This window comes from Ceratotherium simum, chromosome 26, assembly GCF_057802395.1.
Source record: "Ceratotherium simum simum isolate JZ-2026a chromosome 26, ASM5780239v1, whole genome shotgun sequence".
Classification (NCBI taxonomy): domain Eukaryota; kingdom Metazoa; phylum Chordata; class Mammalia; order Perissodactyla; family Rhinocerotidae; genus Ceratotherium; species Ceratotherium simum.
Window position 1 is genome coordinate 29,128,388 of NC_141925.1, and position 13,096 is coordinate 29,141,483.

The 13,096-nt window shown below is 38.0% G+C and overlaps 1 protein-coding gene across 7 annotated transcripts in view; it reads right to left on the reverse strand.

Annotated features, from left to right (window-relative positions):
* Positions 1 to 13,096, reverse strand: part of AUTS2 (activator of transcription and developmental regulator AUTS2) — a 1,117,069-nt gene that overhangs the window by 611,479 nt on the left and 492,494 nt on the right. For 6 of the 7 annotated variants that reach the window (XM_087417414.1, XM_087417420.1, XM_087417417.1 and 3 more), the window contains one exon: positions 8,683 to 8,784. The exons of the other annotated variant lie outside the window; for it this stretch is intronic. In XM_087417414.1, coding sequence (XP_087273540.1) covers positions 8,683 to 8,784 — 102 coding nt within the window. The remainder of the gene's footprint in view (positions 1 to 8,682; positions 8,785 to 13,096) is intronic. 7 annotated transcript variants of the gene reach the window in all.

A 13,096-nucleotide genomic window follows, 5' to 3' on the forward strand; every position in this document is an offset into this window, starting at 1 on the left:
CAAGATACACCAAAGATTGCCAGATGCCACTAGAAGCTAGGAGAAGAAAAGAAGGATTCTTCTCTAGAGCCGTCGGAGGGATTATGGCCCTGCTGACACCTTAATGTTGGACTTCTGGCCTTGAAAAACTATGAGATAATAGATTCTGTTATTTTAAGCTATTCAGTCATGGTCATTCATTACAGAAGCCCAGGGAACTACTACAATACCTAGCCTTCTTACCATGGACTAGAAGATATTATGGGATCAGTCCCTGTGCTCATTCTCTATACTCCAGCCACATTGTCTTATTTTCTTTACCTCAAACATGTCATGCTCGTTCCTGACTCAGGGCCTTGAGCTTGTTCCTGTTGCACAGAATGCTCTTCTCACAGATCTTCACAGGGCTATCTTCTCTTCTTTATTCAGGCTTCTGTTCAAAAGTCACCTACACGGAGAAGCCTTAGCCAATCACCCTAAGTAGTAACACACATCCTTTCACCTCTTATTACGGTTTTGTTTACTTCATAAAATGTATTCTATCAAAAATATATTACATAAGGGGGTCGGCCCCGTGGCTTAGCAGTTAAGTGCGCGCGCTTCGCTACTGGTGGCCCAGGTTCGGATCCCGGGTGTGCACCGACACATGGCTTGTCCGGCCATGCTGAGGTGGCGTCCCACATACAGCAACTAGAAGGATGTGCAACTATGACATACAACTATCTACTGGGGCTTTGGGGAGAAAAAAGGAAAAAAAGGAGGAAGATTGGCAATAGATGTTAGCTCAGGGCCAGTCTTCCTCACACACACACACATAATATATATATACACATATATATAAAACATAATATAATAATATAAAATAATATCTTTTATTGTTTGCTCATAGGTTGGTTGTTTGCCTCCCCCAATAGAAAGGAAGCTCAGGAGGGCAGAGACTTCATTTTGGTCACCACTCAACCTCAAGTGCCCAGAACTATTCCTGATACATAAAAGGTATCTGATAAATATTTCTGAACAACCAAAGCATTGACATATCCAGGAAAACACATAAATATATGGTACAGGAATGGAAAAAGACATAAACAAACTGTTAGGGAAAAGGAAAATCTGGCACAAATAAAGAGAAAAAGGAGATACGAAATATCAAGAGTCCTTCACAGGTGTAGACTAGATTTTCTTCTTAAATACAGGGAACTTCCTTGATGGTGTGGTCCATGTCTGTTTCTTCCTTAATAGTAGCTAGTGAACCTGGCACAGAGTAAAACCTCAATAAAGGTTTAGAGGGAGGGCAGGAAAAAGGGAGGACAGGATAGACGCTTGCATGGATGGATGAATGACGGTATGGTGGGATGAATAAATCAATAAAACCCCAAAACCTGGGAGATTCGAGGTAGGAGAAGGGGTATCTTGAGAAGCAGTAGAAGAAATGCCTGAACTGTGATCATATTAAATGAACTAAACAGCTATAGAACAAAAGATTAGAGAACTGTTTAGCATAAGAATTACTAGAATTGAATCTCTTTTCACTATTCTCTGAAACTTTTCAATTCCTTCAAAGTCTTTTTTTTTTTTATAATTTTATTTATTTATTTATTTTCCCCCAAAGCCCCAGTAGATAGTTGTATGTCATAGCTGCACATCCTTCTAGTTGCTGTATGTGGGACGCGGCCTCAGCATGACTGGAGAAGCGGTGCGTCGGTGCGCGCCTGGGATCCAAACCCGGGCCACCAGCAGCGGAGCGTGCGCACTTAACCACTAAGCCACGGGGCCGGCCCTCCTTCAAAGTCTTGAACACTTAAAAAGTATTAAATATTTTTCTGCCTTCTCAAAACTAAAAACTTAACTCAGATTTCTTCCAGAGAGAAACTAGAGTCAGATCCATATACTCATTTGAATAAAGCACTAAAGGAGTTTACTTCCACAGGGGTTGGGAAGAGTTTGCTAGAGGAAGTGACATTGGAGCTGGCAGAAGAAAAGAAAAAGAAAAAACAGAGGGAAACAAAAGAAGAAAGAAAGGGAGGAATATTTGAAAGTGCATATTATTTAAGAAAAAAGCAGTTGTTCAGAGGGACTAAGTATAAGGCACAAAGATGGGGAATTAGAGGGAGAGAGGTAGGATGAAGAAGTAGCTTCATACTGCCTTGTGGAGGGCTCTGCAAATAATCCTCAGGAGTGTGGACTTCGTTCAAAATATCTTAAGACAGTTTAATTGTGAGCTCTGACTCTTAGAAAAACAACTGTGGAAGCATTGTAGAGCATAGTGCAAAGGAAATAGAGGCAGGGCAGACGAAATCATTGAGAGGCTACAGAAATCGTGTGTGTAAGAAATGGTGAGGGCAGCTGAAGCATCCGTAGTGCCAAGGAGAGGATAATCGTACCCAAACACCTCTTCAGAAATAAAGTCAGCAGATAGAGGAGAGTGACTAAGTCAACAGGAGAAGGAAGACAAAGGAACAGAGCTTGACTTTGAGGATACTAACTCTGGGATCCAATACTGGGACAGGGAGATAAGAGGGACCGTTGGAGTTGAGAAAAATAGGTAAGGAGATGTAGGATAATGAGGATTTTATTTGGGGGGAAGAGTGGTACTTGTCATGATTGAGATAAGCAGGTCTTACCAAGTTGACAGTTACAAGGGAATTCAAATTAAAAAGAGTAGAGATGGCTCGTAAGGGAAGTTCTAAATCTGATACAAAAAGGAAATATTGTTGAACACAAAGGATCTGCCAGAACTGTGCTACATGATTCAAATGTCATCTTTAAAGGAGACCTAACAAGGTAGTTGAAATTATCCCCATTTCTTTTTTATTTATTTATTTTCCCCCCCAAAGCCCCAGTAGATAGTTGTATGTCACAGCTGCACGTCCTTCTAGTTGCTGTATGTGGGACGCGGCCTCAGCATGGCCAGAGAAGCGGTGCGTTGGTGCACGCCCGGGATCCAAACCCGGGCCGCCAGCAGCGGAGCGCGCGCACTTAACCGCTAAGCCACGGGGCCGGCCCTATCCCCATTTCACGGAAAGAAAACAAGGCTTAGAAAGATCACGTTCATTGCTCAACGTCACACAGATAATAAACAAACTGCTATTAAAATTTGGTGTGTTTGTAATGAATGCCCAGAACCACTTCATAATTTGAGGCTTTGTTTTATTTACAAAGTTTATAAGTAAGTTTAGCCACTAAGTTTTGACAACTTCCTCAGTCACAAAATTCTGTATAAGTCAGAAGCAATAATTTTCCCCCTTGAAAAACTCATCATGAATATTTATATATTGTTATTCTCCTTAACTTTTTCCTTAGTGACTAAACAAGTTACAGTGTCTCCTTGATGTGGACAAACTGGAAGTCTTTGTAGGCAATTATTCCCTCCTGGCAATATGGTTTGGAAATATGTAATTTAGAAAAGCCAAGCACATTTGGTTTTTAAGCTTTACCCATGAGTCAAATCCTCCAGCTACACTGGAATTCTTTATTTCTTACTCTTTTTGCTTTTCCAATTCAAAAAAACAAAGCTGAAATAATAGAGTATTTTCATAAGCTGCACTTGAGAGTAAGTCTCACCTGCGAAAGCTTCTGCTCACTAAAAGTGAGCAGAAGACTTATAGGACTTCATATCAGTTGAAAAACCAGTAGTGGGTATGATGGACTAACAAGGACTGGATATATTCTCCCATATTTAGTAGCTTAAGCTACTAAAGAATCAGACAAAATGTGTAAAAGAAAGGGGTTTTAGAAATTGGGCGGTAGGCAGTGCAGGACAGTGATCTTAGAGAGAAGGGAAGCAAATAGGATGATCCTTACAATTGCCCCAGCTTGCTGCCTGGAGAGAGGTTTCATGCCACGGTAGGGTGGGAGATGACTCAGGTGGAAGTATCCCTGAGTTGAGAAGAAGAGCTGATAATCAGGGGAAGCCAAGGCAGCCGAAATTTGCAAAGCAGAGGATGGGAGAGAAGAGAGCTTCACAAAGAGAGAATCATGAAACCTGAATAAGGTTCCCCTTTAGTCTTCACCTGAGTCCACATCAGCACATCTGCTGAGGTAAGGGAAAGAAGCACTGGTAAGAGGCAGGGAGAACAATTCCCAGAACTCACACAGGGCAGAGAACAGCTGCGGTTCCCACCAGTCACAGTGGAAAAACCTTGTAATACATCAGGAATTAGGCAGAGTACTCAGTACTGGGGAAAAATTAGCTTTAGACTAAAGGCTGTTGTGGTTCCACTCAGGAAAGTGTGAAAGCAAACCTCAGAAAAATCAAACTATTTTCAAGTGACGTAATTGTATCCTAGAATAAAGCTCAAGAATATTTATAGAAACCAGAAATATCCAGCACCCAGAAAAGAAAAGTTCACGTTTGGCATCCAAAACAAAAAATTGTCAGGCGTGCAAAGAAGCTGGAAAATACAATCCACAGTGAGGAGGAAAAACAACCAATACAAACAGACTCAGAAATGACACAGATGACACAATTAATAGATAAGGGCATTAAAACAGTTATAATAACTATTTTCCATATGATCAAGAAAGTAAATGAAAGTACAAGCGTGGTAAGGAGAGACGTGAAATATTTTAAAAAACAAACCAGTAGCGGTCTTTGACTCCCATCTCCTCATTCTCTGACAGTCATTAAAGTAATTAGTTACTAATGCCCTTTTAAGAAAAAAATGGGGGCATCTTCATTCTTTAAAATATTGTGTGGGTAGGTGTTACTCTGGTATCCAAAAGAATCATTCTGTGGCTTGACTTGTCAAAGGCTTTCATCTCAGCAGACTTTAGACTGTAATAGGTTTGAGGTAAGACTCTGCAACCTCAGAACTGCTCATGTCAAGGAAATAAGTGGCTGGAGGTTTTGGAACATCTCACTAAATGCCAACTACTTCCTCTTTTTCTTTTCTTTTTTTGTCATTTCTACTTTTTCCTTCATCTTTTAATAATGTGGCAAAAAATATGAATTTTAATAATTAAAAGGCAACATAAACTCAAAAGTATTTCATAGACTGGCTTGCCATAAGATTGGCAGGACTGTTACAGCCCTAATTTTTTTACATTATTTTTATTGTGATAAAAAATATATATATAAGACAAAGTTTGACATTTTAACCATTTTTAAGTATACAATTCAGTATTAATTACATTCACAATGTTATGCAAAACTATTTCATTACAGAGTTTCAAACAGAAACTCTGTATTCATTAAGCCATAACTTCCCACCCATACCACTAGTTCCTAAAAACTCCTGCTCTAATTTCTGTCTCTAGGAATTTGCATATTCTAGATACCTCATATAAGTGGAATCATACAATATTTGTCTTTTTATCTTGGGCTTCTTGCACTTAGCATAATATTTTCAAGGTTCATCCATGTTGTAACATCTAAGAAAACTTCATTCTTTTCTATGGCTGAATAATATTCCATTGTCCATATATGCCACTTTTTGTTTATCCCTTCATCTGTTGATGGACAGTTGGGTTGTTTCCACCTTTTGGTTACTGTAAATAATGCTGCTATGAACATTGGTATATGAGTATCTGAGTATCTGTTTTTAATTCGTTTGGGTATATACCTTAAAGTGGAATTGGTGGGACACGTAGTAATTCTATATTTAGCTTTTTGAAGAACTTCCAAGCTATTTTCCACAGTGGCCACACCATTTTACATTCCTACCAGCATGCATGAGGGTTCCAATTTCTCCATATCTTTGTCAATACTTGTTATTTACCTTTTTATTCTTATTATAACTATCCTAGTAGATGTGAAGTGATATCTCATTATGGTTTTGATTTGCATTTCCCTAATGACTAATGATGATGAGCATCTTTCATATGCTTACAGACCATTTGTATATCTTCTTTGCACAAATGGCTATTCAAGTCCTTTGTCCATTTTTGAATTGGGTTGTTTGTCTTTGTTGTTGAGTTGTAGGAGTTATTTATACATTCTGGATTTTAAACACTTATCAGTTACACGATTTGCACATATTTTCTCCCAATCTGTAGGTTTTATTTCACTTTCTTGATAATGTCCTTTCAAGCACAAGTTTTTAATTTTGATGAAGTCCAACTTGTCTCTTTTTTTGTGTGAGGAAGATTAGCCCTGAGCTAATACCTGTTGCCAATCCTCCTCTTTTTGCTGAAGAAGATTGGCCCTGGGCTAACATCCGTGTCCATCTTCCTCTACTTTATATGGGATGCCGCCACAGCATAGCATGACAGGCAGTGCGTTGGTCCACACCCAGGATTTGAACCTGTGAAATCTGGGCCAGTGAAGCGGAATGAGCAAACTTAACCACTAGGCCATTGGGCCAGCCCCTATCTATTTTCTTCTTTGTTTTTTGTGATTTTGGTATCATATCTAGGAATCCACTGCCAAATTTAAGGTCATGAAGATTTACTCGTATGTTGTCTTCTAAGAGTTCCATGGTTTAAACTCTTATATTTAGGTCATTGATTTGTTTCAACTTAATTTTTGTACATGGTGTGATACATGGGTCCAAATTCATTCTTTTGCATGGAGAAATCCAGTTGTCCAGCACCATCTGATGAAGAGAAAATTCTTTACCACTTGAATGGACTTGGCACTCATGTTAAAAATCAGTTCGCCATAGATGTATGGGTTTATTTCTGGACTTGCAATTCTATTCCATTGGTCTATACGGCTATCCTGATGCCAGTACCATACTTTTTTGATCACTGTAGCTTTGTAGTAAGTTTTGAAATTGGGAAGTGTGAGTCTCCCAACTTTGCTCTTCTTTTTCAATATTGTGTTTTCTAGTAGAGGCCTCACACCATTCCATGTGAATCTGAGTATCTGCTTTTCCATTTCTGCAAAAAAGACTGTTGGAATTTTCATAGGAATTGCACTGAATCTGAAAATTGCTTTGGACAGTATTGACATCTTAACAATATTAAATCTTCCTATCCAGGAACACTGGATATCTTTTGCCAATTTTTTTTGATCTAATGAAAAGTGAGGTCAGGACAACCAGTCAAAAGATCTCAATGACTACAATACTGTGTTCTTGTCCTCTGACCTAATGTGGCTTTCATTTCTCCACTCTATAATAAAATTACGATTAACTAATCCTAGAGTAATTTCCAGGGTCAATAAGATCTTGTACCAAAAGCAAAACAAAATCTCAGAAGAACAGCTACTTAAGTATTAAGTATTATTGTTAATAACTTAGGTTAAGAAATATTGTTATGGTTTTATTATTATAATTTATAGCTCCATCACAAAATTAATGAAACATAAACGCACAAAGAAATATTCTTATACACAGACATACTCATACTCACAGCAAAAGACTGAGTTAGTAGTCTTTACATAATTGATATTATACTGAAGAAGGGAAGGAGATTATCTGTAACTAAGAGATTAAGAGTACTATAGAAATAATTAACTTTGTTTATTCCACTTAATTCATATAAGAATTCAATGTTCCATACGTCAAATCTGACCCTAAATCCTACAAACTTTCCTGAGAGATGGAGGAAGGTGCTGTGTCTTGGGGTTGTCCACCTTTGCTGATGGAGAAACAGATGGGAGATTGTAAGGAATGACTCAATATGCTGCAGTGGTTTCCATTCTTTTATGCTTATGGACACCTCTTAGAAAAAAACTTTTGAGCACACTCCTAAGATACGTGTGTTTATAAATTACATACATGAACTACTCCCTGCTTATTAAATTGAATATTAGTAAAGTTTAATGTCTCTTTTTTTAGACAAAAAAAATTAAATCCTGATATTTTCTTCCTGTAACACACTGGATCATCTTGTACACCATAATGAAGACAACTGCTTTAGAGTATAAACAAAGAGAAAGACGAGAGGGGACGGTTTTTGCAACTTACTATACACCCTAACTCTGCTTCTTCTTCTTGAAACTCAGAGACTGAATTACGGTCTCTTTCTTAAAAGTATTGTCTCACTTAATCTGTTAATGTTCCTTTGTTGGTATCAATAATATACATTTCTCCCTACTTGGTCTATTTTACAAGAAAGTTTCCACGTGTTGCTGCCAGGCTCAAAGATGGGTCAAGAATCTTGTTACATGACACATTAGGGAAGAAGGCAGGAACATCCAAAGAGGGCCAAGTGCTTCTCCAAAGTGGCAACGGGGGATCTGGCCTGTTGGCGGATACGAGGCTAGAGAGCAGTTAGAGCCAAGTCTGGAGGGCTGACAGTCCCCACAAGAGGTATGGTGTATTCTCACAAGGGCTTCTCTCTCAGAAGTCAATCAGGAAATTCAATTCCTTCTCTTGCCAAGTAAGTAACTGGTTAGCCATCTCTTCCAACAGGAATAAAATGGCACAAAGGGCTTCTTACCAATCTCATAGGTGAAGAAATAACAAAAAGTTCATTGTTAAAATGTTGTCATCTCCCAGTTGTAGCAGTGCCTATTTCTTTTAATTGTAACACTAATATTAAAAGTATTCTCACTTCCCTTTGTAATCTGTTGTTTCTAAGGTGACAAATACAGCTACCTACCTTATAATTTGTGAAAACACATTTTCGATCAAACTAGAAAACAGAACACAACAATGCAAGGCTCAAACAAGTATATGCCAAGAAAGGGTGAACTGCAATGCCTGGATGTACGAAGTGATGTGAAGGGATGGGAGTGCTGGGGAATTGAGACTTGCCCCAAGAGACGTGTGGTCTGGTGGTTTTGTTGGATTTTTCTTTTTTTTTTTTTAAACTTACATCGCTGAGCCTTTCCCGAGAGCTGCTCCTGCGGAAGCCCTTGGATTCTCCACTGGCGCTGTCACTGTCACTGTCCCTGCAGCTGTTCTGCCCTGGCTTGAGCTAAAGGCAAAGGAGAAAAACGAAAAGAGTCAGTGGTCTCCTCACACAACTGTTTCTTCGCCCCTGTTCTTTAAGCCTTGTCAGAAGTGGACTATTTAAGGGTCTGATCTTTAACATTCTTCTCAGTTCCTGAACAGTGCCAGGCAAGCTGCCACTGAAAGAAACATGAAAATGTCAACGTAGATAAAAGAATGAGCAAGCCTTAAATAAACACTTGAAAAGTCTAGCAAAGGTCCATGAATCTTGGAAAGCAATCTTCCCTCAAATTATTCCTCTGTTCCATTGTGATTTTTCTGTCAATAATATAAAGACCAAAAACACTGAATAAGCTAAAGCCAGATTATACCAACTATGATTTCCCACCTTACTTCTTCTGTCCTCTTCTGAAAAAAAGAAACAACAAAATAGAATAAAAAACAAAGTTTTCTTCTCCTAGGAGAAAATGATGAGATGCTGTATATTATCCTTTAACCAGTGGGAAATCACTTAGTGATCCTGTTTTTTGAGACAACATTCTGGAGATCTCCTGCCAGATATTTAAAAGTACTAGATTAAGACCTACAGCTTAAGTAAATTAAGCCAGCACTCATTCCACAAATATGTATTAAGTGCTACATTTGGGCCTGGTAGTAAGAGTTGGAAATATGGTGCGAACCAAAAAAAGTCTGATCTTATGAAGCTTACACCTTAGCAGTTTCTATAAATTTACCCAACTCTGATTTCACGTTCAGGATGTTCTACACATTTACCTAGCTCTGATCTTCCATTAAAAATGAATAAACACAGAATTGCAAACCATCAGGCCATGTAAGACTATGAGTCACATACATATGGACCATAAGTTTATGATGTCGACACCAACCACATCTGCAGAGACTCCCAGCAATTCAATGCATGTTACAGGACATAGCCCCTTTATAATGTTCTCAATCCAGCAAGAGAAAGAGAGTGCAAGACAAGCAAATATAACAACACAAGGCAATACACGCTAAAAAGCATCCAGGGACGTTCACAGGAAAGGTGATTTCTGAAGCCTTGGATTTTCAAAGCAGATTGAGTTCATATGGCTAGGAGAAGATCGGAAGACACTCCTGAGGGGAAGAAAGGCAGAAAGCAACATGCTAGGAAATGACCAGGAGTCTTATATGAAACAGGGAGTTCCTTTTGGAGGAAATAAGAAAAAACATTAGAGAGAGGTGCATGGATCAGAACATGGAAAGTCTCACATAAACCACAAGCCCATATTTCTGAGCAGGAGGGAACTTCAGAGAACAGAAAAGATAACAGGTAGTAAAACTTTTGCCTGCAGGTTTTCATGTGGTTCTGGGGCCAAGAGGGAAGATGAACCAGGATGAATGGAGAATGAATCTGAATCACCATTCCTTGTACCTTGAATGTGCCTCTTTAAAGACTGCAGTTTAGATCCCACTTTTGGTCATATCATCTCATCAGCTATCCCTAAATCCCCACTATATAGAGCATTCTTTTTTGCTTTCAAGCTTTCCACAAATCCAGTTTTATCACTTTCTGCTAAAATTCCTTTCTCCAGGAAGTCTTCTCTTATGGAACCCAGAAAAATGACGCTAATTTTACTTTGTATCCTCCTGAGCCCTTAAGTATTTAGTTTCCTCCTAAGATACTGCTAAACCTGCTAATTCTAAATTAATTCAGATACAGGCCATATGAGCCTTTTCTTATTACTATGAAATAAAAGTTCAGAATATTGTCACTCTCGTCAAGCTTTAATTTTTATACTAAAATAAAGGAGGATTTAATCTAAAATGAACATCACCTTCTCTCAGTTTCCTGAACATGTCATGTCCATTCCCACTCTACACTTTTTCATACTATGTTTCCTCTGTCTGGAATGCTCACCCTTACCTTCTCTGTACTTCTCAGGACAAGATTTTCTTAAAGCTCAGATATTATCTCCTCCACTATGGTCTTTGAAGAGATGTTTATTTCTATATTTATTTTTTAACATACGCTTTCAAAGTTTAGCTAGCATATCATTCTTCATTAAATGCCCTTGATAATTACAATATATTTACAAGTTTAAAATAGTCTCCTGTTAAATATATTTGTATTGATGATAAAACCTGCACATGGAGTGGGCCCTCTAACTCATAAGCAATGTCAGAACTCTTATGCCACTGGATCTCTGAATTAAGTCAAGGTAGATAAAGCTAACGCCAATGTATGGATGAAGAAACAAACAGCGCAAATAATGTGCTCAGAATTAGGCATAGGCATGAGATCTAGGACTAAACTCATGTCTCTACTGCCTACTCTTCTCTTCATTTTAATTCTTAATGCCCATTTAGATATTTACACTTGGAAACAATGATTCTGCAGTATATTAGTATTCTCTATAGATATATTTGTGGTACTTGACTGCATTCACAAAGAAAGAAATCTTATTATGTAATATTTGATCAAGAGATGTTTATAAAAACTCAGTCCCTCAACTTAGGTGAGAAATAAACATCCAGCAGGGAATTAAGGGCATAAAAGTGTGAAGACTTTTCCTAACATCCAAATGCCTTAACAAAATCTGGACTTTGCATTGGGTCTTTTCCATGTTTCTTCATGGAAGGAAGATGATGACTTCAACAAGGCCCAACAAGAGACGCCAGTGGCCCTGACATAAATTATCTGACTGAATGTTGATCTAGGCTAAGGGCAAAACCCAAGAAAGACCGAGAGGAAGCAGATTGCTAGCCTTCCCTGTGCCCTGCCAGCAAAAGCACTTCAGCGAATTCTCTTCAGAGAGCCTTACATAAAATCCACCCCCACACTATCCCTTTCTCCTCCAGAGCCAGGCTCAAGTTTAAAGGAAACTTAGGATTTTAAGCTGTCAGACGGCTCAATATTTCAAAGAAATGGACTGACTACAATAAGTACTAAAGCTAAACCACAAGATTTCAGGCAAAGAAGTATTCATTCCTAATCCCATGAATACATTTAAAACTGGCATTTTCAGCCATGTCCAATGGATCATTTTGTGTAGCATAACTAACTCAGAAGTTATAACCCTTCACCTGAAATTCCCAGCGATTACCTACAACCAATAGGCATTACAAAGGCCAGGTGCTGGCTTAAACATTTAAAGACCTAAGATAAATGGATCTACTTGCATTGATTTCTCCTAGCATCCACTGCGGCTCTGCTATAAGAAAGCTTTGCTGTAACTGATGCAATCAGATTTTTTACTATCAGCCTTTAGATAATTCAGGACCTCATTTATTTAAAAATTACTGTAATGCACTCTCTAGTTGCAGAAGTTTCTTCCCATTAGAATATTATATAGTTTACACATCAGAATTAGAACAAAAAAGACAAAATAAAAGGAAGCTAGTAAATGGCATAAGCAGCAGTAATTCTATCAATAAGATTAACGTCTTTTATAAAACATAAGAAGTCAGTCATTTTTCATTAGATTTCATTGTCAACAATATATTCTCTAAACTCTGAAACTGTGAACTCATTACAGAGTTAACTGTTATTAACGGCTAATTAGGAAAACAACAATCCATGGTTTTGTCACGCTGCTAATAAAAATATAGTAAAGTCCTATCACCCTGGACTGAGTACAGGTAGAGCAATTCTGTGCACATCTGCCAAGATCTGTGAGCCAGGCTGTGCCATTCTTTTCAGCTTGAGTATGGAGAGTTCTGACAAGATGCTAGATGCTCAGCAGGTGTCATTAACCCTTCAAACAAAATTCATAGAAGGATAAAGTATGTGGGATAGATATCTATGCCTGAACCTCGAGAGGAATGATAAGAATTATGCAGCGCGATGCAGAAGAGCATCCAAAAGTAATCTCCTACCACAGTTTTGGTCCCTCAAGGCAGCATAAATCCTATTTCAGACTACAAAGTTTTCTTGTAAGAATCTAAACGAACTCTATACAATCTTTTAAAAATGTGTCAGTAAGCACAAAATCTTCTTTTATTGAAAGAAATTTTGTACTACACCTTCACTAACACCAATGCAGCAAGTATTTAATCTTGTAAAAATGTTGTTTTGTTTTTTCAAAATAAAACTGTCCCCAAATGGGGAAAGTTTCATAGATTTAGGTGGCATTTGTACTATTTTACCCCTTTAGGCTTTAAAAGGTATTTCTGATGAAAGACACAGAATAAAACTAAAAAACTTTATGAAAAACCTGACCCATCAAAATGAGCTAAGAGGAAATTACTACTACAAAGAAAGTTATAAAGTTGACCACAAAAAACATTTTCTTAAGAAATGAATAATATATTGTACTTTTAAATGTATAGTAACAAGTTGTGCCAAAAGCTAAAAA